Source organism: Myotis lucifugus, unplaced genomic scaffold (assembly GCF_000147115.1).
Source record: "Myotis lucifugus unplaced genomic scaffold, Myoluc2.0 scaffold_145, whole genome shotgun sequence".
NCBI lineage: Eukaryota > Metazoa > Chordata > Mammalia > Chiroptera > Vespertilionidae > Myotis > Myotis lucifugus.
Genome location: NW_005871193.1, coordinates 2,204,191 through 2,227,226, shown reverse-complemented (window position 1 = coordinate 2,227,226; position 23,036 = coordinate 2,204,191). Strand labels below are relative to the sequence as shown.

The window sequence follows — 23,036 nt, the reverse complement described above, 5'->3', positions numbered from 1 at the left end:
GTCAACAATGTGGAGGCTGAGAAATCTTGCTCTAGAGCAGGGGTGGGGACGGTTTGGCCCGCAGGCTGTACAAGGCCCACAAAATCATTTGGTCTGGCCCTGCCAAAGAATTAGAGGTGAGTTAATTCAATGTTTGACCAAATATAGCAGACTAATTTTTAAGTTGATAATTTTATATGGCCCGAGAATTATGTTATAAATACCCAAATGGCCCTTGGCAGGAAAAAGGTTCCCCGCCCCTGCTCTAGAGGAGAGAGAGGAAGAACTGATGATCGTAAAAACAAAACAAAACACTTCAGTATTCAAGGGTAAGATGCAACCCACATAGAAGCCACAAATCCATTCCTTGTTTCTCTGAAGAGATACAAGGGTCTGGAATGGCAGAAGGAAGTTTGGGAACAGAGAGAGAGAAAGGCTCTTTTCTCCAATGAGATCCGTATTCACGCTCTTTAAACCGTGGCCTCAAACCTTACTTGTCATAGTTGTCTGGGTCAAGGGGCTGATAGGTGACTTTGTAGCACTCAATTCTCTTTAGGAAGTCCTCCATCACATTCTCCCTGTTCCTTTCAGGGTAATCAGGGCTGGACACCTTTACTTCCTGGAATCACAGAAGAGCAGGACCTGGTCAGAGGTCTGCCCTCATTGGCCCTGCTGCAAACAGCCACTGCTAAATAAAGAAAAGGAAGCCCACAGCAGTGGCCTTTCACTGCAGCGCTGGCAATCCCCACTCACTGAGCACCACCCCCACTCTGTCCTATGATCCTGGCAACACAGAAGGGCAAGACAACTGGGGAGTCATGTGCTTGCCCTTGGCTGAAGGACAGCCGGCAGTCGTGCAGCGGAAGCTGCTCCTGAGCCCCGATCCCTTCATGTACCTCCTTGGGAAGGCAGAATGTGCTTCCATTTCTCCCCACGACCATTTAGAATAAGATGCGTGATTGGACGCATGCCTGACTTGGACCAGACGCCTCTTCCTTAGATGATCCCAAGTGCCCACGTTGCTGGGAGAGCCCCATCTTGATACCATGCGTGGATGTCTACTTGGCACAGCACAACCCATCAAATGGGCACTGGTTTATACTCTGACCATTAGACAAATGCTGGGCGGATGACCTTCCTAGAAAGTGGCCCTGACAGACCCTGAGAGTTTGGTCTATTCTAAGAAGACATCTAGGCCTTTGCATCCAGCTAACACCCAGAACACGGGGCCAGGAATCCTCCAGTCTAAGTCTTGGTCTCCATTCAACAGCTAACTCTTATTTTCTTCCTCAAAGCCTGTTTCCTCTCCCAAGAGTGTGGAAGTACAAAACGGTGCTCTGGCAGATCAAACAGATCCGTCAGTGATGTTAAACAGGTCTATTTCTTTCTTTCATTCCCCAGTAGACTCTCCCCTCCTACCGCCCCCCGCCCCCCTCCACATACACACCAGGCACAAAGGGAAAAGAGGTGGTGGTATACAGGGGTGTCACCCACCAGGATGTTGGCAGCGATGACATCAGGATCATCACACACAGATTCCACAAAGAACACCTGGCCAGAAAGAGAGGGCAGTGATGAATGAGTCAAAATTGGCCAGGCTGTTCATTAAGAGCACATGCTCATACCTACCTCACCCAGCCACCACATCCCCCAGGATTTTCTTTCATGACAGTGCCTGCAAGGCCTGTTCATTTAAAAATAACTCTTACCACATCCCCAGGGCCTCAGACATAAAGGCTGAGGGGCTGAGAAAGTACCTGCGAGAAAACACTCAAGGACTGTGGGCCTGCCCCAAGAGAATAGAATCATACACCCAGTCTTGGCCTCACTCACCAGAGCCAAACCGATCTGCATGTTCCTTCCAACTGCCCACTTCCACTCCTCCCCTTTCCTCCGACGTGGAGTCAGATCCTACCTTGAAGGAATTCTCCTCGGCAAAGTTCAAAATCATGTCCCTCCTCTCCCTAGTTGTATTGGTGGCATCAAACACCTGGGAAGAGCGCCCACAAGGTCAATGAGTGGGGAGCGAAAAATGGAATCCCTCCAAGGTGGACCCAAGGGGGCAGGAGGAGGGGTACACAGCTTTGAAAGGGTAGAGACCAAGGCGGGGAAGAGGTAGGCAAGGCTTACCGCAATCTGCCCGCTCTCCTCGGTGAGATACGCCTTAACGTCTTCTAGTGCCACCACAGCACATTGTCTGCCGTGAGAGCAGAGGAGGTCAGCAGGGCGAGTGCAGCGAGACCAGGCTCAGGCATAGCCAGAGACCGGAGCAGCTGGGTTGCTATCGAAGTCACGTCCCTTCCTGCTTAAGTTTTCTCACTGGTCAAACACTTCCCTAACTAGACCTTCCAACTCCCCACTGAGATGTTTGTATCAGCCTACATCTGTCCCTTTCCCCCAGCCCATGCATATATCTTATCCCTCTGTAGGCTTAATCTGCAAGCATACATACATCTCCCTAAGCCCCGTTCTTCCACCCATCCAAGCCCAAAGTGACCTGTCCAGAAGATACCTTACACTTCAAATCCCCACAAAATATTTACTGAAAAGGAAACGAAGCCCCATTACTCTTACCACATCCCCAGGGCCTCAGACATAAAGGCTGAGGAAACGAAGCCCCATTACATCCACTCTTAGGATGGCCGAGAAAGAGCTGGCCCAGAGGTCAGGCATCAGAAGACTCACTTGCGAATCTTCATGGCCTCCTCGTTGTCGTGCCGGAAGAAGTCATAGGACTTATAGGACTTGACTGCTTCACGCCGATATACCCCAAGATTAAACACTGCAGAAGACACCAACACCCTTAAGCACTGAGACAATACAGTGGCCCCACCAAAGGGGACATCCTAGTCTAATGTCAGAGTGGCCAAAGGGGATAAAAAAAATAAAATAAAATAAAAAAGCACCAAGGCATGTAGGGAACAATACCAGGTTAAGAATCAAATTATGCTGGAGTTCAGACTTATTAGACCTTGGGCAAGTCTTAAGTTTCAATTTCCTCAGCAGCTTCTGCTATGTCACTGGGGTACTGCTAGGATTAAACAAGATGATATATAGGTCAGGGCTTTAAAAATGTAAAGTGTAGCCCTAACCAGTTTGGCTTGGTGGATGGAGCATCTGCCTGTGGACTGAAGGATCCCAGGTTCGAGTATGGTCAAGGGCACATGCCCAGGTTGCAGGCTTGATCTCCAGTGTGGGGCATGCAGGAGGCAGCTGATCAAGGATTCTCTATCATCACTGATGTTTCTATCTCTCTCTTCCTCTCCCTTACTCTCTGAAATCAATAAAGAAATATTTTTTAAAAAAATGTAAAGTGTATATGGTCAAAGGCATTGAGGATAGAATCATATATTCTGGAGGAAGTAAGTCTGTGAGCAAGAATAAATTCAGCAAATCCAGAAGCAACAACTGCTTCTGCCAGAAGCACCCTGTAACCTTGATGCCGGGAAGAATGAATCCCGCAGAGGCCTGTGAGATGGAGGAACGGATCGTTTCCCTTCCCAAAGAATGAACGACCCGCACCTACCTTTGGTGGGCACTCCAATCCAGTTGAGGTAACGTGTGAGTTTCTTGGACACATAGGTCTTGCCCCGGGCTGGCAAGCCAATCATAACAATGAGCGTCGGGGAATTGGTCATGTAGGATGCCCACGCTAGAGAGAAAGGAGACAGACCAGAGCTAAATGACTAGGGGCCGAGTCAGGTGCGTGCACAGGGCTAGCGACTTCATAGCTAGAATCTTGTTTAATCCTCAAACACCTCAGTGAGACAAGGGTCCAGGAAGACTGGGAAGGCAAACTGAAGACTTATCAGGCAAACCCTCCTGAAAGAGTAGAAGAGTCATGTAGGTTTTCAGAAAGTCCCCAAAACATGAAGACATGTTTTCCCCACGTCCAAGGTCTCACAGAGGTACCCGAGGTGGAAAGAGATAGAAAGACAGTAAGATGGCACCCTGCTCAACGCAAGAATGATATAGCTTCGAAGGAGGGTCTTATGTCTGGAGATCCTACCCATTTAGAACTGAGCAGCCTCCTGGAATAGGTCCAACAGAGTGTCTAGGCTGATATCTCATCTATCCCTTCAGAGCCATGGGCAAGAATTAGCTTGCCCACCACAAAAAGAGCCGGGCTTCAAGTTGTTTTGGCCTTGCACTCGGGACATGAGCTTAAGCCAGAATGTCTAAACCGCCAGTGAGATTAGACTGCGGAAAAGCCTACTTGACCAGGTTCTGACTAGACCTCAGGAAACTTCAATAAAGCTTAGCCCACAAGGGCATCATGGCCAGTCTGCCTCAATGGCCCACAAGAAAGCAAGACAATTTAGAAGCAGGAACAGTCATTGGTTCGGGCTTCCTCAGGAAACTTATTTCAGGAATACTCATTTACATACTCACTGGACAGGTGGGGCAAACTAGATGTTCAGAGTCAGCCAGGTGACTTGCCTATGGACACACACTAAGACAGGGAAGAGCTGGTAGTAGAGTCCGGATTTCCTGCTTCCTCGGTGGCTTTTCTCCTTAAAAAGAGCCTGTGATTTCTCATCAGCTTGCCCATAGGATCTGGCTCCTCTCTGCCCATCCTGCTGGTAGAGGAGTGGTGGGTGAGGGCCCCGCACTGCTGCCAACCACTTCCCGAGGGCCAAGACCCGAAGGAGGTCATCTGGGAGGCTCGGCTCTGTGGGCTCCTCTAAGGGCACAGGGACAGGAGAGGGAAAGAACCAACTGCCTTCACTTCCCAGCACTGCTTTCCAGAGGGTGCCCTGCAAGTCGTTGCCACTGCTCTACCCTGGGATGAGGGGACCCCATAGGGCTAAGAAACAATTCTGTAAAATCAGGGTACTTGGCTGGAAACGTCATCATTTTTCTTCGGGGAAAGGAATGTCAAAAGAGCTCAGTGGAGAAGTGGGCAGAAGGGCCCGGGTAGAGAACAGACCTCGGAAGGAAGAGAGTTTCCTAGGGGTGCTTGGCAACAAGTACACAGAAGCCAAGGAGTGACCCAAGTGGTGAGGGAAGGGTAGGCTCAGGGTCAGAGGGCTTGGCACATAGCCAATTCCTGGCCCTGGGCACCGGAAGTGATTTTCATTTCTCATCAAATCTGCAGCACGAAAGCAAGAGAACTCAACCCAGCATCCTCAGCTGATGTTCATCCCTGACCCCTGACCCCTGACAGGCAGATCTATCTCCCTGGGATCAGCTGCCCCAGGATTTCAGTATTTAAATCCTCCTGAGTCTTCACTTTCTCCAGCTCAGCGCCTCGCTCTTCTCCATCCTCGGCGATCTGGCTCATTACCTGCACTTCCAGGCCTGCTTTGTCCACACCTTCCAGCCCATTAGGCACTTCCCCAAAGGTCCTGTTACCTCCCTAATGCTGACAATAACCTGATGCTTGGGAGCTGCTCTGAAGCCAAGGAAGGAACCAGCTGCTCTGTGTAAACCAAACTGGACGGAGGGCTCGGAACAAAAGAAAACAAGGGTCACTAATGTCTCCCCACAGTGGCCCCCAGTACCACACCACCTGCCTCTGCCCACAATCCACCCACACACATCTGCCGCAACCAGGGCTTCTCATTTTCCACACTTCCTGTCTCAAACTGCCACATTAGCAGAACCAGGAACAGACTGTCCTGCCTGTTAAAAAACACCCCCCCCACCACCACCTTAATTTTCAGTAGTAGACACTTCATGCTGATTAATTTCAGAGACAATGTAACACACCCACGGGCATATCATGGAAAGCTGTTTCAATCCTGAAAGCCTCTTCTATTTTCTTTACATGAGGTTTAACTCACACTCTCAATCTTTCACTTACTTTCCTTTCATGAACACACATGGAAATGAGGAAATGAGGGCTTGGTGACTTCCCTCCTATAGACAGAAAAACTCAAGCTCAGAGAAAAACAGCATGGCCCACAGTAGAGAGTCAATCAAGGTCAGGGCTCTGACCAGACTCCTGGTTTCATGGCCACCCATTCAGTCCCAGCCTCCACTCTTGTCAGCACCTGAGCAAGGAGTCATGTGGTAAGCACAACTAAGCTTTCTAATCCGATCCTGAAGGGTGGTCCGGAAAGCCAATGGTTCCCAGCCTTTTCATGATCAAGGTCTTCTTCACTACCTGTCCTAGGTAGAGCCAACATTTTTGAAATATGCTGCCCATTAAAGTGTGTTTCATTAGTAATATCTTCTTTTTACTCATCAGAAGTCATAAAACTGACAATTATCGCCTTCTATTTGACTGATAGGCATGAAATACCCAAACTGCTAAGAAAGTTGTTTTGCTAATCAGTGCAGCTATCCTATATAAGCCTATATAATAAAAGGCTAATATGCAAATTGACCGAACGGCAGAAAGACGGATTGCTATGACACTCACTGACCAACAGGGGCAGACGCTCAATGCAGGAGCTCATGGCTGGCGAGCACAGCCACAGTGGCGGGAACCTCTCCCACCTCCGTGGCAGCACTAAGGATCTCTGACTACTTGCTTAGGCCCGCTCCTTGTGGGGAGCTAGCTTAGGCCCGCTAAGCCATCAGTCGGACATCCCCCGAGGGCTCCCAGACTGCAAAAGGGCGCAGGCCGGGCTGAGGGACCTCCCCTCCAAGTGCATGGATTTCGTGCACCAGGCCTCTAGTAGGTAATAATGCCCAAGTACCATCAATTACTTTGAAATATTAAAACAGTTTACAATACAGAACTTTGTAGGACAGTCATGCTGATCAACATTTTAAATGTATCTATCTTTTCTTCTATTATTTCTATAGAAAAGTTGCTAGCACAAACATGCAAAGGTGTGTGTGTGTGTCGTGTGTGTTTCCTTCTACGTCCTGCGTGGATTAGGGTTCGGGATCTGAAAAGAGGAGCCGCACACAAATGAGAGAGAAATGACACGAGATAATTTGGAAATATTGGGGGACCAGGCGGGCAAGTCCAGAAGGACTTCCACTGATGCTCAGGCCGCTCCAACCTTTTATTGATCCGGAGTAGCCCTTAGGTAAGGAGATTTCAATGACACACAGATTAGCTCATCAGCAGACAATTTCCAGAAATAGGCAGAATATCTAATCAACAATAATCAACAAGGATTTACATAAGTATCTAAGGAATTAAGTGAACTAAGGTGGGGATGATGCTTCAGCTACCATTATCTAGATTAACTGGGTGGTGCACAGCCCTGACCTTTGCTAGGGCTTCAAAGGTTACTAGCTTTTGGGGGTCTCCTCTATGCTCAGCTAGTGAAGACAATAAATAGTCTCCGGCATCTGTGCAAGGATGCTCACTGCAGTATTGTCTGTGATAGTGGAAAACCGGAAACAGAAATGTCCATCAGGGGGAGACTGACATATCCATACAATGCAATACTGTGCAGAATGAGGTAAATCTGGTTTTTTTGACAGGGAAGAAATTTTCCAAAACATAGCAAGCTTAAAGGGGGGGGGGGGGGGGTGGAATAATGGCAGCAGAACCAAACGTGTACAGCGTGAACCTTTTTTTCTTTAATAGGACACACCAGAATGAGTTGTTAGAAAGAAGCAAACTTAACAGGGACAGGAGAAATTGTGGGAGATTTTTTACTTTTCACTTTCTTTCTGTACTGTTTGAATATTTCATGAACATGTGCTGCTTTTGTCATTAGGGAAAGGTATACATGGGAATTTGTCTGTTCCCGACCTGCTCAAAATAGTAAAGAATAGATGAAACGAAGAAAGAAAAGCATGTCGACCTCCCCCCACACACTACTGCTTTCACAGAGCCCTGACAGCAGTCCTCTGAGCACCTTCAAGGCACCTCAGCCATCACCCCACCCCTGGAGCAGCTGACGTCCCAGGAAGGTTCCTTTGGAGGCTTTGGTTCCCTAAAGTAATCCTCCAATCCCCAGCTCAGTCACTTCATAGAGTCCAAGTCAGCCAGCACAGGTGTAATTAGCACCAAGGGGATAATGGCTGAGCTATTAATAAAGGAACTGCTGGGTATGAACAATGAGCAGCCAGGGGAGCCCGTTCCAAGATGCAGGCAAATAACAGAGAAAAAGGAAATGAATTAACACATATTCTCATGACTGTATTTCTCCTTTGACCGTAAGGGTTTCATAGTCCAACCGGAAGGGAGAAGAGATGAGGCAAATGAAGGACAGGGGCTTTAGGATAACCCAAATGCTTCAGTGGGGCAGAGGGTGGAGCTTCGAGAAGAGGATCAGAGCCGAAACCAGGAATGAAGAGCCCAGAGGGCTAGAAACCTGGGATTACTGTTTCTTGGCTAATCAGAAGCCTTCAGGGCAGAAAACTTGCAAAGAGTCAGGAAGGCAGATAGGAGACTCCTTTGGAGAATAAAGCAGAGCCGGGACTGACACTGGGCCTTCATTGTGCAGGGTCAGAGGCTCCCACAGGTATCAGCTCCTCCCCACACATGTACCAGCTCTCTGTGCCCTGGTGAATCAAGTGCACCTCTCTTTAGAATGCGCATCCACACCCCAAAACCTGGGTTACAATACTGTCAAATAAGAGGAGAAAATATTCTTGACTGAAAATATAATTCTTCACAGGGTTCTTTTAAACAGAGAGCTCCCATCACAGCATTTAGACCACAATTCAATTTAGATGTTTCAAGAATAAACACAACATGCAAATAGAACCGCCAGTAAAAATAATACACCTAGCTACGTGCCCAACACTCTTCTAAGTGCTTTCCTATATTTACTCATCTAATTCTCGCATCACTGGGGGGGGGGGGGGGGGGGCATGCTATTAGTATCCTAATTTTACAAAGGGGGTAAGCAACTTGTTCAAGTGCACATGGCCAGGAAGTATTAAATCCCAGATTCAAACACAGAGGTTCTTACTCTAGAGCAGTGGTTCTCAACCTGTGGGTCACGACCCCTTTGGGGGTCGAACGACCCTTTCACAGGGGTCGCCTAAGACCAACAGAAAACACATATAATTACATATTGTTTTTGTGATTAATCACTGTGCTTTAATTATGTTCAATTTGTAACAATGAAAATACATCCTGCATATCAGATATTTACATTACGATTCATAACAGTAGCAAAATTACAGTTAAGAAGTAGCAACGAAAAAATGATTTTATGGCTGGGGGTCACCACAACATGAGGAACTGTATTAAAGGGTTGCGGCATTAGGAAGGTTGAGAACCACTGCTCTAGAGGCTGCCCTAAAAACAGCCCACAGTACCTAGGTTTCTGCCCTGGCAGAGAAAGGAGACCCTAACAGGCGAAGTATGCCAACCCCAGTATCACATCCAAACCACCTGCCCCTGCTACAACCCAAAACCCAGCAAGCCTCATGGGAGCCGGGTGAAGAGATTATCATCATTAATCCTGAGACTGAAAAGGGTATGACATCAAGGTCGAGACTCTGGGGAAAGCTTTGAACATGAGATGATTCCAGGTCTCATGCTGCCAGGCTGTTTCCACCTGCCAATATATATATATAACCACTGAAGTGAGAAGACTGACTGCGGGCAAGATGCAATCTGGACCCTGGGGGAAGAAGGACTGGCATTCCTTAGGTTCCCAAGACATCTGGGGCCCAAGACTTCTGGACCTACTGACCCTCTGCACTGTTGAGGTCTATAATGATGCTTAGGACCGCAATTGCTTCATCGCTCTGCAATCCCACCTACCACCTCTGTCTAAATAAATAGCATTAAAAAACTCCGGTGAAACCTCATCCCCAAAGGAATGAATCTGTAGGGAACATAATCTGCAAAGTTCAAAAGCTAAACCTGTGAGAAAGTAAGGTGCCCAAGACACAGAGAAAAGTCTAATGTCAGGGCTGGTTCCACGGAGGGCTGTAGCAATGGGTTCCTACTTGCAATTTCTCCAATGAGCAGCACCCTCCCAAAAGGTAGCCCAAGAAAACCAAGGGAAACTGTCCACAATGTCAGCCCCAGGTAATTCCTGCCCATGGTCCCTCCCAGTGTGTACTACTACTGCTTGCCCTAGCTTTTAGCCTGCAGGGTGCAGATACTCCCAGGAGACAGACTCAGGTGAAGAGAGCAGTAAGAAAATGCTGGGCTCCACCCGCAGGCTAGCCCCAAGGACAGACACTTCACCGAGTCTACTTTTTCTTCCCTTTGTAGACTTTGTTTTCAATTCCCATGTCAAAGAATCACTTCTCACTCCCACCAAGCAGCAAAGTCTCGGATGACAACTGTATTCCCAAGATAAAATTCTGGGAGAGTGCAACCCTCTTTTTTGCCAGAACTTACAACATATCTTCTTGGACAGTCGAAGATTGGAGGCTGTGGTTTGATTGCTGCTATTGTTCTGTTCTGAGGAAGACGCAGTATCCTCAGACATGGCTATGGCGGCACTTCAGAGGTCTGGGAGGGACAAAAGGAATGTAAGGGAGGGAAGGAAGAAGACGTCCTTCAAAACACTCAGTGAAGAATGGATCCCTGAGGTATCAGTGAAAAAGTCCAGCCCTCTTTCTCCCAGTTAATAGCTACATGCCCTAGGACAGCGGTTTTCAACCTGTGGGTCGAGACCCCTTTGGCGGTCAAACGACCCTTTCACAGGGGTGGCCTAAGACCATCCTGCATATCAGATATTTACATTACGATTCATAACAGTAGACACATTACAGTTATGAAGTAGCAACGAAAATAATTTTATGGCTGGGTCACAACATGAGGATCTGTATTTAAAGGGCCAGAAGGTTGAGAACCACTGCCCTAGGATAAGGCGTGAACCCAGAGCCCTCGGGGTTTCCTCCTCTACATAAAAATAGAGCACTAGAATCTTGCATTTATAATACTGATTTAAGAGTAACATTCACATAAATTATCGCCTTCACTCTTTCCAATATTCCTGTAATAAGGCAGATTTTACTACCATTTATTACTCCTTCCCATTTTACAGATTGAAAAACTGAGGTCAATCAAATTTTGTGGCTCATCCAAGTCCTTGCTGACCTCAAATTCTAGTTAAGAATCTGGGGAGAGGAGTGGCAGCAGGTGGGGGGGGGGATGGTTGTGAACAGATAAAGTTCATTATTACAAACAAATGGCAGTCCAATGGTAGGACTCAGTCCTGAAAAAAAAAAATGAGAAAGTGGGAAAATATCAAATGTGTTCCCTTAAGGCAAAACTGTAACTGGACAGACACCCCATTTCCAGCACGTCACCATTTCTCCTCTGGCGCTCTTATTCTCAAGCCCTTGCTCTGCACCGTCTCCTCATCTGACCCCGAGACAAGGTCTATAGAAGGAACATGGGGGCACAAAAGAGGCGGTAAATGACTTCCTCAAGGTCATCTACAGAATAAGGGTATGCAAACACCCTAAGGTGTAATCAGATCAGTTCAAACTGGGGTGGGAGAGCCCCCGAGCTCACTCCCCAAACCCAGACAAGCAATTCGTGAGGAAGGACGGTCCTATGGCTTTAAGGACCTGGCACTGGCTGCGCTCCCACTGACCACGCAAATCCTCCAACCCAGACACCTGCTGTGATCCAAGTCCCTGAAGGTCCGCACTCCGGGCTGCGTCTCGGGGCCGGCACTTCCCCGAAACAGCAGGGCACCTTCGTCTCGCACCTCATCCGGGTGTACGCAGTCCCCCTCCTCCCGCCCTCCCAGCCTCTTGCAGGCGCAGTGCAGCTGTTGCTCACCCGGTGATCCCCAAGGTCCCTCCCGGCAGCGACCCCGGCAGCTCCCCGGTAACGAAGCAGACACCAGCCCACACCCGGCGGCCTGGGGCCCGGCACACCAGTCATTCGCAATTCAAGTGCCCCCGCCTGGCTCCACCCACCCCCACGTTGGTCCTCACCTGGAGAGAATCTTCGACCAATCGGCGCCCGCAGACTCCAGGGGGCGGGGCTCCAGGAGGACTCGCTGACGCAGGCTCCCCGAGGAGGACGGCGCTGTGAAGGGGAAAGAGAGCACGTTCCCAAGTTTCCCCGCACCGTGGAGGTTGGTTGCATCGTTGCTCGGCAACTAAGAAGGCTGGGGGCGGGGTTTGTGGAAAGCTGTGTCTTTTTTGCATACTCTCGCGAGAGTGGACGGAGCTGTCTGGAGAGGGTGTGACTTTGAAGACACAACTTTGGGGAGGTTAACCCTTTCCGCCTTGAGTCTCCGCGCTTGAGCTGGTTACCTAAAGCTTGCAGCGGTTCTCAACCTGTGGGTCGCAACCCCTTTGGCGGTCGAACGACCCTTTCACAGGGGTCGCCTAAGACCTTCCTGCATATCAGATATTTACATTACGATTCATAACAGTAGCAACATTACAGTTAGGAAGTAGCCACGAAAATAATTTTATGGTTGGGTCACAACATAAGGAACTGTATTTAAAGGGCCAGAAGGTTGAGAACCACTGGCTTGGGGTGTTTGCATATCTTTCTCATAGGCCAGACTTTCTAAATTAAGAAAAGCAACTCATTGCTGAGCTGGGAGCTTCTCTGGACTCATCCGCATATGCCAGTGGACGCATATGCCAGTGGACGTCTGCCACCTTCATCACCCCCTCCGACCGCCCACACTGTGCCTTCTGCTCGGGTCATCTTGAAGAACCAAAGAGGAAAACGGCTCCAGCAGGAAAACGGGTCCTGAACGGCGTGAAAAGACTCAAAGGTTACACGTAACTTACGCAGAGGTGGAGGTGTTTGCAGGGGAGGTGAGTTTGCACATCTCAAGGACACTTTCCACGTGCGCTTGACGCTCGATTCTGTTGATATACCTCCTCCTCGCAGGTCTGGGCTTACTGCTCTAAGGGGATGGAAAACGAACAATGAGTGTGGATTCCTTGCAAGAGAGGTAAACTCAGAGATGTCTTTATTTCTCCTTCGGCTGGGGGTTGAAGTCTTCCTTCAAACATCTCATAGTGAAGCCCTATCACAACGCTCAGTCTATGATAGTTGCCCTCTGTAACTTTATCCATTCGGCAGGCATTGACTGAGCATTTATTTGCTGGACACAGCCGTCGGTTCTAGGGATGCAGGGTTGAAAGGGGTCACATAACCTCGCATTATCACGTTGCTGTGAAGTTCAGGGGTTAGGGGTCCTTGACACCCCACCCTCTCTTCCGATCACAGTGCTTGTCACACGGAAGGCAGGAAGGGAACCAGCTTCCTGTTTGTATACTCGGGGCCTGAGCTGGAATGTGGGTGACACACACAAGTCCTCCTCGTGCCTTCTCCGCATGCTGCCAACCCCTCCCTGCAGGTGGCAATTGCCCTGGGGCCGAGGGCAGTGGCACAGCCTGAGTCTGACCTCATACTGAGCTTTCTGATGTGGCCAATGGGCGTTTGCAGGTGACAGTCTCCTGCAGGTGGAGAGGCCAGTCACCCCTCAACTTCAGTGAGTCAATGTTTGCCGCCGCCATGAGTCTATTCCTGCGCCCCTGGTTATTTTCGGCCGGTCCTTTGACTCACTGACCATGCTTGGCATTCATTCGCGTGCTGAACCATGATTCTCTTTCTCCCGGTGTAGTTCGCAAGCCCCAATTTAATAATTCCCGACCTCAAGTAAGTGCAAGACGACATTCCAATGTACTGGATTCAGGAACTCCTTCCCCGCCCTCTCGCCTTGAGCATATATGCGGCCGATTTCGAGGGCACCTCACTCGACCTACAGGTAGCAAGACCTTTTGTTCTTTAGAAATACTGATACATCTTCACCCTTCGGCTCCCGAAGAGGCGGGAGGAGTGGGGAATTAGCTGTCCCTTTAAGAGAACTCGCTCTGCTTCAAGGGCTGAAACGAAGCTGCGTCCAAGTATCGCGAAAACGGTGACTGCTCTCGAGTTCTCGCGATGTTTGGCCCGGCGAAGGGTAGCCATTTTGGAGTCCGCGCGGAGGCTGAGTGCCCCGGCGGCGGCGGCGTCTGCCATCCTGCTGCCGGGACCAAGGCCGGCCCCGCGGCTGTCAGGCCCATGGGTGGCCGGACCGACACGATGTGGCGGTTCCGCTGCAAAGCCAAGGACGGCACCTATGTTTTGCAGGAGTTGTCCAGCCGGACGCGGGTGCGGGAGCTCCAGGGCCAAATTGCTGCCATCACGGGGATCGCCCCGGACTGTCAGCGAATCCTCGTGGGATACCCACCCGAGTGCCTGGACCTCAGCAATGGGGACGCCATGCTGGGGGATCTGCCCATCCAGTCAGGTAAGGGCGTCGGGGCTGGGGCCCGGGGAAGCCCTGGGAGGATGGCCAGGGCCGTGCGGGAGAGCACACAGCAGAGGCGCGGCGGCTGCGGGCCGGCCCGGGGCTTTGAGGACCCGGCTGCGGGCAGGTGGAAGCTGGAGAACTCGGGCGGAGGCCGGGACGCGCTGAAAGAGACAGGGAGGGTCAAAGCTTTTGAGTGCCCCCTTCCTCCATCTGCTTTCTAGTCTGTCTGCGAAACCTCTCATTCATTTTGTTTTCCCTCGGCATCCACAAAGGCACGCATTCAGTAGGACCTATTTTCTCCGTCCTGATGGTCCTTGCCCCCTGTACCGCTGAACGAACATGGCAGGTCTGAAGGATGCGGGGTGCTTGTCTTGCTTGCTTCCCTGGTTTGTTTTTGCGATCACCTTCCTGTGTATATACTGCCTTGGGCGGGTGTCCTCGCTGTAGCGCTTGCCTGTGCACAGCCACTGAAGGGCCCATCAAGTTCTGAGCAGCAGCAGCTATTTCTGTCCAGCATGGAACCTGGAATAGCAGCCTTGATCCTGAAAGGCTTCCCGCGGTTGTATCTGGGATCCTGTAAACAGCAAACAGGCTGGGTAACTTTCAGGGGGAGGGGAGCCCCCTAGTGGTCCAGACGATGATGAACAGCTGGTGGAAGAAGTGCGCTGGTTAAAAAGAGAGAGCAAACAAGCATAAGGACATTTTGTTCTTGCGATGTCTCTTTTCGGGAAACTATGAAGGTGCTTAGCCCCGGCCCCTTCTCAGAGTTGGGGTGCAACCTAAGATGTTCTGGTCGTTGTTTGTCTTGAACTTGATGAAGATCCGGTGAACAAAGCAGTATTAGCTGGTGGTCACTGGTTTGCAAAGCTGGGTTCTCCCTGGTGACCCCAGCTTATACTTTAACTCCTTCTGTTTGTGATTAACAGACTTGGCTAGTGAACTCCCCGTTTCGTCTCCGCAGTTCTGGATTTGTGTTCTTTTTTTTTAACAGGCGACATGCTGATCGTTGAAGAAGACCAAGCCAGGCCCCACGCCTCACCTGCGTTTACCAGACATGGTGCTCCTGGTTATGTCAGGGACACGGTGCCCGTGCTTACCAGGACCGTGGTCCCAGCAGACAACTCTTGCCTCTTCACCAGTGTGTACTATGTTGTTGAAGGAGGGGTCCTGAACCCAGCTTGTGCCCCTGAGATGAGACGCCTCATAGCACGAATTGTAGCAAGCGACCCGGATTTCTATAGCGAAGCGATCCTGGGGAAAACAAATCAAGAGTACTGTGAATGGATCAAAAGGGATGACACGTGGGGAGGAGCTATTGAAATATCGATTTTGTCTAAATTTTATCAGTGCGAAATTTGTGTGGTGGATACACAGACAGTAAGAATTGACCGTTTTGGGGAAGACGCAGGCTATTCCAAAAGGGTCCTGCTTATATACGATGGCGTCCACTACGATCCGCTTCAGCGTAACTTTCCTGACCCAGACACCCCTCCTCTAACCATTTTCTCCTCTAATGATGATATCGTTCTGGTACAAGCACTGGAATTAGCAGATGAAGCTAAAAGGAAGAGACAGTTTACGGATGTCAACCGCTTCACCCTGAGATGCATGATATGTCAAAAGGGGTTAACTGGACAGGCAGAAGCAAGGGAACATGCCAAAGAGACGGGCCACACCAACTTCGGAGAAGTGTGATCTCTGCGTGATGAGGATTGACCCCTACTACCTCACAGATCCAGAAGGTTCTGGGTTTTCCAATAAGCTATTCGTAACCTTAAAGACACCATGCTTGAATCATCCTTTTAACTGAAAACCACGAAGGCACTGAAATTCCTTGTTAAGATTAAAATTAGTGTGCACGTTTACAGATGTGTCTGCAGCGGTGATACATGCCCTCTTCCTGCTGGGGTGACAGGACAGGTGGTCCTTTCTACCTGCCGGCACTAACCTGAAGATTGAGTTTCCGTGTTATAAGTTAGCACCCAGCAGCACTAACGTGTAGAAGAAAACGGCTGCCTGTTTTGGGTAAAGCGGAAGGCTTCCTGTGAGGCCACTGGACGTAAACCACGGTGTCTCCAGTAATTGCGTCCTTTTAAAAACTCTTGTGTTAATAGTGTCTAAATTATGAATTGATGCCTCAAAAGAAGATACACCGACTTGTCAAAACTGATTTTATATTGCAATTTGGTAGACTTTATAAATGTGCACTTAACCAGTTACAAGTACATTACAAGCAATTTTTACAGGGTTGAGCCTTTCCCTGAGAATGTTACCTAAAAACAGAAACTGCTGGTGCCCACTTTAGGATTGTTAGGGTAGAGAAGGAGAATGTATGAGGGAAAAGGTGCCTGAGCAGCTTGCTGAAGCTTTAAAAGACCATTGGCCTCGTGTTTTAATGCAACTCATTTATTAATCTTGGTCGCATTGGATACATTTTAGTTAAGCAGGGTATTTTTTTAACTGAAGTACCATGAAATTTGAATGCTTGAATTTTGCCTTTTTACATAAAGATTTGAAGGGATTAAATTTCCTCAGCTTTTTGTTAAGAGCACTTCCTCCAACTCCTAAAAAAAATCTTTATCGAAAGTGCTAATGATTATGCTTTGGTTTGGATTTTGTGAGATCTTTTGCTTATCTAAACATTATGTTTTTATATCTTAGCCTTATCCTGCCACTAATGCTCTTGTAATAATTTCACCTTTCTGCAAATTATAACTTTGCTTATCCATGATCTTGATCTTGGACTTTTGAAGAGTTTTAAAGTAATTGGGATAATAATGTTGAATGAGTTAGTTTCACTTCCAAAATATGGCAGTTTGAAAACTGTTGCCTTACCTGAATAAGCTTCTTCCTAATATTAGATGTATAGCCATTTGCTTGGTGGGCTAATCCTTAAAGCAGACCCTCTAAAACTTAGCTTCACTATGAGATCTTCCAGATAAAAATTTTCTACCTCTTTTCGTGAATCTTCTGACGATCAGGGATGCTAAATTTTAATTTGTTGTGTATTAGCTCACATAATGTGAAGAGGCTTAATGTTGTGAAGTTTTCTTACATTGGTCTCATTTTTATTAAGTATCTCCCTTAGAAAACTAATGGTATACTTTAAAGCACTAAGTTCTTTTTCACCATATCTTGTTGACAAATGTTATACAATTGAGATCTACTTTTAGCACTTTCACTTGGTGGAGGTAGCCATATTAAATTAGGGAACACATAAGCAATGTAGGGGAAAAGTACCTTTAAGGAACAAGTCACAAAATATACAGGAAATCATTAGATGACTTTTTTTTTAGTACTTTTTATGTGAATAGCCTCTTTAGGCAAAAGTTGCTATGGTCAGTATAACTTAAAGTGTTTAATTTTCTATTTTACTGAGCCTTAAAAATAGCACTTGTAAGTTTGTGATAATTAATGTTTGGCAATCATAATGTGTACAGATGAATATGATTGAAAATCTCTTGGTACCTGTCTGTCCTCCAGTCTAAAAAGTTTTGTATCTCTTATTTTTCCCAGAAAATACTCAATTTAAAATTCTAAGTGAAGAGTATACTACTGGGTAACATCTATCAAATTGTTTCCCTTCCTTTCTTAGGTACTTCAGGAGCCAAACTTGACATTTACTAACTGGAATTTTAGAGAAGTATATTCATGCAACAAATATTTATTGAGTAACTTATAATGTACCAGGCATCTATTAATGTGTTTCCCAACATAAATTTCTGTCACTTTAAAATTGAGTATACTCTACCTGCATTGGGTTACGTTAGCAAATAGAAAAAGAACCTCATAACTTATAAAATTAAATCCCTCCATTTAAAATATTGTTGGTATATTTAAGCTTATAGCAATTGTCAAGTGTTTGTTCAGGGGACCTTATTTATTCTAGTTTACTGTTGTCTAAGTTGTCCATTCACCAGTTAGAGACTGGCATTGCTCTCAGTAATGGCTTTTTAAAATTGATCAGCTGCTGAAATTCAGCACTAGGACTTTAATGTTCTGATCATGGAAAATTCAAGATGGCAGATCATTTGACTTAATTGTTGAGGATTAAAAACCTAAGCTTGTACTCATTCTAAACTCAAGTTTATGAGCCTCACAGAATTTATAGTTTGTTACTGCACTTACTAAACTCTTGAAATTACTTCACTAATGTGTAAATTCGAATCTTGAGACTTTGAAAACCTATGGATTTAGTACTTGCAGTGGGATTAAAAGAAACTTTGTCTTAAACTTGTGCTTGAGCAGAATGAAACCATTCTTCCTAGTCATTGTTTTTGACTGCCATACAAGAATATTTTTTTAATTAAAATGAAAATAGTTTACATTAGTGGCTGAATGAAGATTGTGCTTTCCCATCCCCTCACTCCTTTCCGTTATTCTTCTTTCCTTTACTCTTTGGATTTAAAAATTAGGTGTAGGGCTATAAAGATGCACTTCTAGAGAAAGTGATTTCCGAAGTTAAAATTTTATCCTTGGTAATTTTTTGATGTGATAGCCACATTAAGACACCATCTTCTGTTAATGTCTGTGGTTGATTTTTTAAATCCCATGCATGAAAAATGGGTACAGTCGAGTGGTACCCTTGAAAGTGTGGCTGCTGGTCAGCTTGACCCTATAGGAAAAAACTAATATAGTCATGCCACTTGATTATTACTTGAAGTTCACGTGCCCACAGAATCATGATCAGGAATGAGTTATTTACCTATACATGCCCCTAAGTGCCCGTGCCTAATCTGCTTATCAAGCCTATTTTTATCCTATGTAGGCTTTAAAACATAGATGTTGCAGGCTACCCTAGCTAAACATCGTTTTCTCTGTCTTTTGAAAAAAATTAGAATGAGGAGTATGCAAGGTTAGCGGCAGAGTGATTTTTTTTCTTTACGAATTAGATGGCCTTCCTAAACTTCCATGTATTAAGATTTATGTTCTATCATGTGTTGAAATAGGCATTTGTTATTATTTGCAGCACTTTAAAAAATACGAAATAAAAGTTTACATGTTAGCCCTCTCCAGGGATCTTAAAGACATAATTCTTGAGCTGCTTACAATCAGCTATTCACAATTAACAATTACCATCAGTGTATAGTGTATCCAGTGGTACAACATTCTGGTGTTTTGATAACAGTAGCACACAATTTCAGTAACTATTAGGGGCATGCTCTGTGCCCTAGCATTCAAAATGTTAATTCTCTAATGTGATTGTTCTTTATCATTCATTGTACAGTGCAGTATTCAGATTGGTTCTTGTAGCACAAAGATGACTAACAACTTTGAAAAGATTAGATTCTTAAAACTCATCTTTTGTTTCTAGGCAAACTTACTTTAAGGGAGCTGATTTTTGAGTCAGAGACCTTAAAAGTATCAGAGGTAATAAGCAACATTTTAAGACTACAGCGAAACACTTGATTTGAATAAGCTAGTTTACTAACTAAAGATGTTTTCTTAACTAAAAGTTACAATATTTCAGCACATTTCATCCAATTTAGAATGTAAAACTTCCCTGATTGTAGGAAAGAGTTTTATTTTTTTTTTCTTCTGCAAAAATTGGCTGGTTTTGTGTTTATAGTGCTTAGCATATCTGACTTTGAAGAAATGACTACATTGATAATTGAATTGTGGGTGCTGATTTCCGTCTTGGTTCATGGGACTCTAAAAGAGATTGATAGCCCTCCCATGCTGTTTTAGAGTGAAGGGAGAAAGGGGTGGGAGCATAAAGTACCACTTAAACGGAAGAGATCCTCAAATGGCTGCTTTCCTAGTCATGAATTATGCTTATTGGAAAAATTTTCAAGCAATGCCTTTGTGTGACCTTAAGCCTTCTCCCCTGGCATAGAATGTAGCAGGGTCATAACTGAAAAGCCAGTCATTAAAGTATAAAACCATGAATATAAGCATTTTGGTATGATGCCTTTTTAATACTTGTTTTTAAAAATACAACCCTACAACTAGAGTTTAGGGATGATTTGGTTAAGTTGTAGGTAAAAATAATAATAATAACCTAAGAAAGCTTTAGAATGTCTACTAAGATAACATAAGCCTGACTTTATAACTGATATAGGACGTAGTTGTTTGTAGCCCATAAGTTACTTAAAAGGACCAGGGCACCCAGTTCCCGTCAGTGTTCCAGTTCACCTTGGTGCCATTCAGGACTCAAGTTGTTTACAGGAAATACAATTTCCTTAGCAAAATAATTCTTCCTTTTAAAAAGTATTGAATTCCGCTTAAGATACAAAATATGTATAGCTTGTCGAGCAGGATATATTTTCTGTGTTAATGCAGTAGAAGAGGAATACCTGAGGCAAGAAGAAAACCACAACACTGTCAGACCAAGCGCTTTAGACCGTGGCTTGAAAAAGTAGTAGGGAAGAGCAAACCAGAACAAAGTTCTGTTTTTCTTGTTAAAAATATTTTTCTTAATGAAAATGGACAGTGCTTTGTGGTTTTAAAAATGTTCTTTGGTCTGTTTGTCAGTATTTTTTTTTTCAGTGAGTGCACTGCTGCTACCTGGGAGATGTCCAATTTTATTTTGTACGACACTTACGTGATATTGCCATTGTCGTTAAGATGCATTGATTTTATTTATGAAGTGTATGATTTAAATTCCAAATGCTGTATGAAATGACTTGTTTTAAAGGAATAAATGAAGTGAAAATATTGTTGTCTGAGCATATTTTGGGGTGAGGTAAGAGGACCAGTGAATAGCTGCTATACTCAAGTTGCATAGTATTCATTATTAAAAGCTTAATAGACCACTGCTTTGTCTTGAGTACCTGGATCTGCCAAATCTCACTCTGTAGGTGGAGTCTTAATGACTTCAGCAGGAAGAACTACTTTTCTCCTTTGTAACACCAGAAGGCATTTGAAATTTCCCTTCCTAACTCCCCATTTTCAGCTCCTGAGAGTTGGAATTCAACGTCTGTTGCTGACAAATTGTCAAATTGTGAAGGCTGAATATTCTCTTAGTTTATAAAGGAGAGCTGTGTGAACTTAGATCTATTTGGAACCTGCAACATCTCTTCTGGAGAATTGACTTAATCTTTGACAATATTGACATTTAAACATTTATTTGAAACAACATGAGTTACTAGGCTTGGCCAGGTTAGGCTCTAACTAAATTGAATTATTTATCCTTCTCATTGAAAGCTTTAAAATTATGGAAGTGGAACCATAATGTAATTAATTAATTTGCACACCAGGACGAAATAGATCTTTGGAGTCAGCATAACTCCAGCTTAATAAATTAGGCCAAACCTCATATTAAAAGGTCTGTAAGAAATCTCATGGTGTGTACAGTGGTAGCTGGTTGAACAGTAACGGTACCCAAAATGTATTCATTACATTACCCGGGAACTTGTTAGAAATTCAAATTCTCGGAAAGAAATGAGGTCAGCAACCTGTTTTAACAAGCCCTCTGGGTGATTCTAGTGCATGATAACGTTGGAGAACCACCAGTGTAACCATGGTTGTTTAAATCAGCTTGGAGAGAACTCTGATGGCTTACATCAGTCCTATGTTCTTGGCCTCATGCAATTTACTTCCATGCACTAGTTAATACAGTTACTACATTTACAAAGAATATAAACCCAGAGAAGACGGATAGTCAATGAATGACAATTCAAAAATCACAGCAGGCTGAAAGCCCTAAGATTGCAGTTTCAGAAAAATGAATATGACTATAGTAAAGGATATGGATGAATATGTGATAGGAGATGCCAGCTCATGAAGGCCTTTTTCTGTCATATGGGGACTTAGAATTTCATCTTGAATGCTATGAAAATACATCAAAGCATTTTGAGAGGAATGAAACTCAGATGTGCCTCTATAAAATAAAAGATATAAAACAAGGAATTCCTTGATATTTCATAACCTATGATTCTACATGTAGTAAAATCCTGAGTCAGAGTAGGGAGGATGAGGAGCTAAAAAGAGATATGAGCGCAATCTCATGGGAACATGGGAGGATTGCTGGGAGGTGTTGAGTCTGGGTGAGATTAGGTGTGGTGATGCTGTTAGCTGGCATGCAGATAGAGGCGGGAGGGCAGGTTGGAGGGGCAGGGGTCAGATGAGTTCAATTGTAAACACATTAAAATTTGGTGTTTCTTACAAAACTCTGATGCTAATAGATGACCTCAGCCCTCAAACTTTCATTAGCACTTGGAGGAAAAGAACCACTGAGTCCTCTAAATGTCCGTGATAGGTGGGCCAAAGTAACTCTGCTCTCAAAAAAGAAAAAAAGCTGCTCCCAGGAACTACTTAATGGTTAAGCAATGTCAGAACTCCTTCATCCAAATTCAGTTAATAATACCCTTCAATTTCTATCTAATTATATTAGGATTAACACTGATATCACTTTGGTGAGAATTTAGTGATCTAATTCATCTTAATCTGGCCTATCAATTCCAAATTCTGATCACCTTTATCCAAATCCTTCCCTAGCTGTTTTCTCTTTAAAGAAAGCCCTTTTTAATACTTTTATTGATTTCAGAGAGGAAGGGAGAAGGAGAGAGAGGTAGAAACATCAATGATGAGAGAGAATCATTGATCAGCTGCCTCCTGCATACCCCCTACTGGGAATCCAGCCCACAACCTGGGTATGTGCCCTGACCAGGACTCGAGCCGTGACCTCCTGGTTTATAGGTTGATGCTCAACCACTAAGCCACACTGGATGGGCTAAAGCAAGCTCTTGCTATAAGGAATAAAACCTTTCCTCCCCTCAATATGTTAGAAATATGCTCAGAAATATACTCAGCACATTGTAGCCTGCCCAATACCATGAACATTGTGGGCACCCAGCATTTCTTAGGGATGATGATATACATGTTCAAAGTAACTTCCTTTTTTCTTTAGAGAGGAAAAGGAGGAGAAAGACACTGATAGAATCTACACTAGTAAAAGAGAAAGATGCAAATTGACCATACCTTTGCAACACCCACCAGCCAATCAGG

At 45.5% G+C, this 23,036-nt stretch overlaps 2 protein-coding genes across 4 annotated transcripts in view; one reads left to right on the top strand and one right to left on the bottom strand.

The window, feature by feature from the left end:
- The window catches only part of PFKFB2 (6-phosphofructo-2-kinase/fructose-2,6-biphosphatase 2), a 29,161-nt gene extending 15,391 nt beyond the window's left edge, over positions 1 to 13,770 (bottom strand). The window contains exons 1-8 of one of the 3 annotated variants that reach the window (XM_023758921.1): positions 11,758 to 13,770; positions 10,202 to 10,315; positions 3,506 to 3,631; positions 2,665 to 2,761; positions 2,110 to 2,176; positions 1,895 to 1,969; positions 1,474 to 1,530; positions 474 to 598 (exon numbers count right to left, since the gene is read on the bottom strand). In XM_023758921.1, coding sequence (XP_023614689.1) covers positions 474 to 598; positions 1,474 to 1,530; positions 1,895 to 1,969; positions 2,110 to 2,176; positions 2,665 to 2,761; positions 3,506 to 3,631; positions 10,202 to 10,292 — 638 coding nt within the window. In that variant the 5' untranslated portion in view covers positions 10,293 to 10,315; positions 11,758 to 13,770. Of the gene's footprint in view, positions 1 to 473; positions 599 to 1,473; positions 1,531 to 1,894; positions 1,970 to 2,109; positions 2,177 to 2,664; positions 2,762 to 3,505; positions 3,632 to 10,201; positions 11,106 to 11,757 lie in introns of those variants that run through there. The other 2 variants (XM_023758920.1, XM_023758919.1) reach the window with 2 other exon arrangements.
- On the top strand, positions 13,736 to 20,746 carry YOD1 (YOD1 deubiquitinase). Its single transcript, XM_006094871.3, has 2 exons — positions 13,736 to 14,084; positions 15,079 to 20,746. The coding sequence occupies exons 1-2, from the start codon at positions 13,736 to 13,738 to the stop codon at positions 15,780 to 15,782; spliced, it is 1,053 nt and encodes a 350-aa protein (XP_006094933.1). The 3' UTR covers positions 15,783 to 20,746.
- The last annotated feature ends 2,290 nt before the right edge of the window (positions 20,747 to 23,036 follow it).

Coding starts and splice junctions, on each gene's coding strand:
- YOD1 (XM_006094871.3), top strand. CDS start 13,736: ATGTTTGGCCCGGCGAAGGGTAGCCATTTTGGAGTCCGCGCGGAGGCT. Junction 14,085..15,078: donor GGATCTGCCCATCCAGTCAG/GTAAGGGCGTCG, acceptor TTTTTTTAACAG/GCGACATGCTGATCGTTGAA.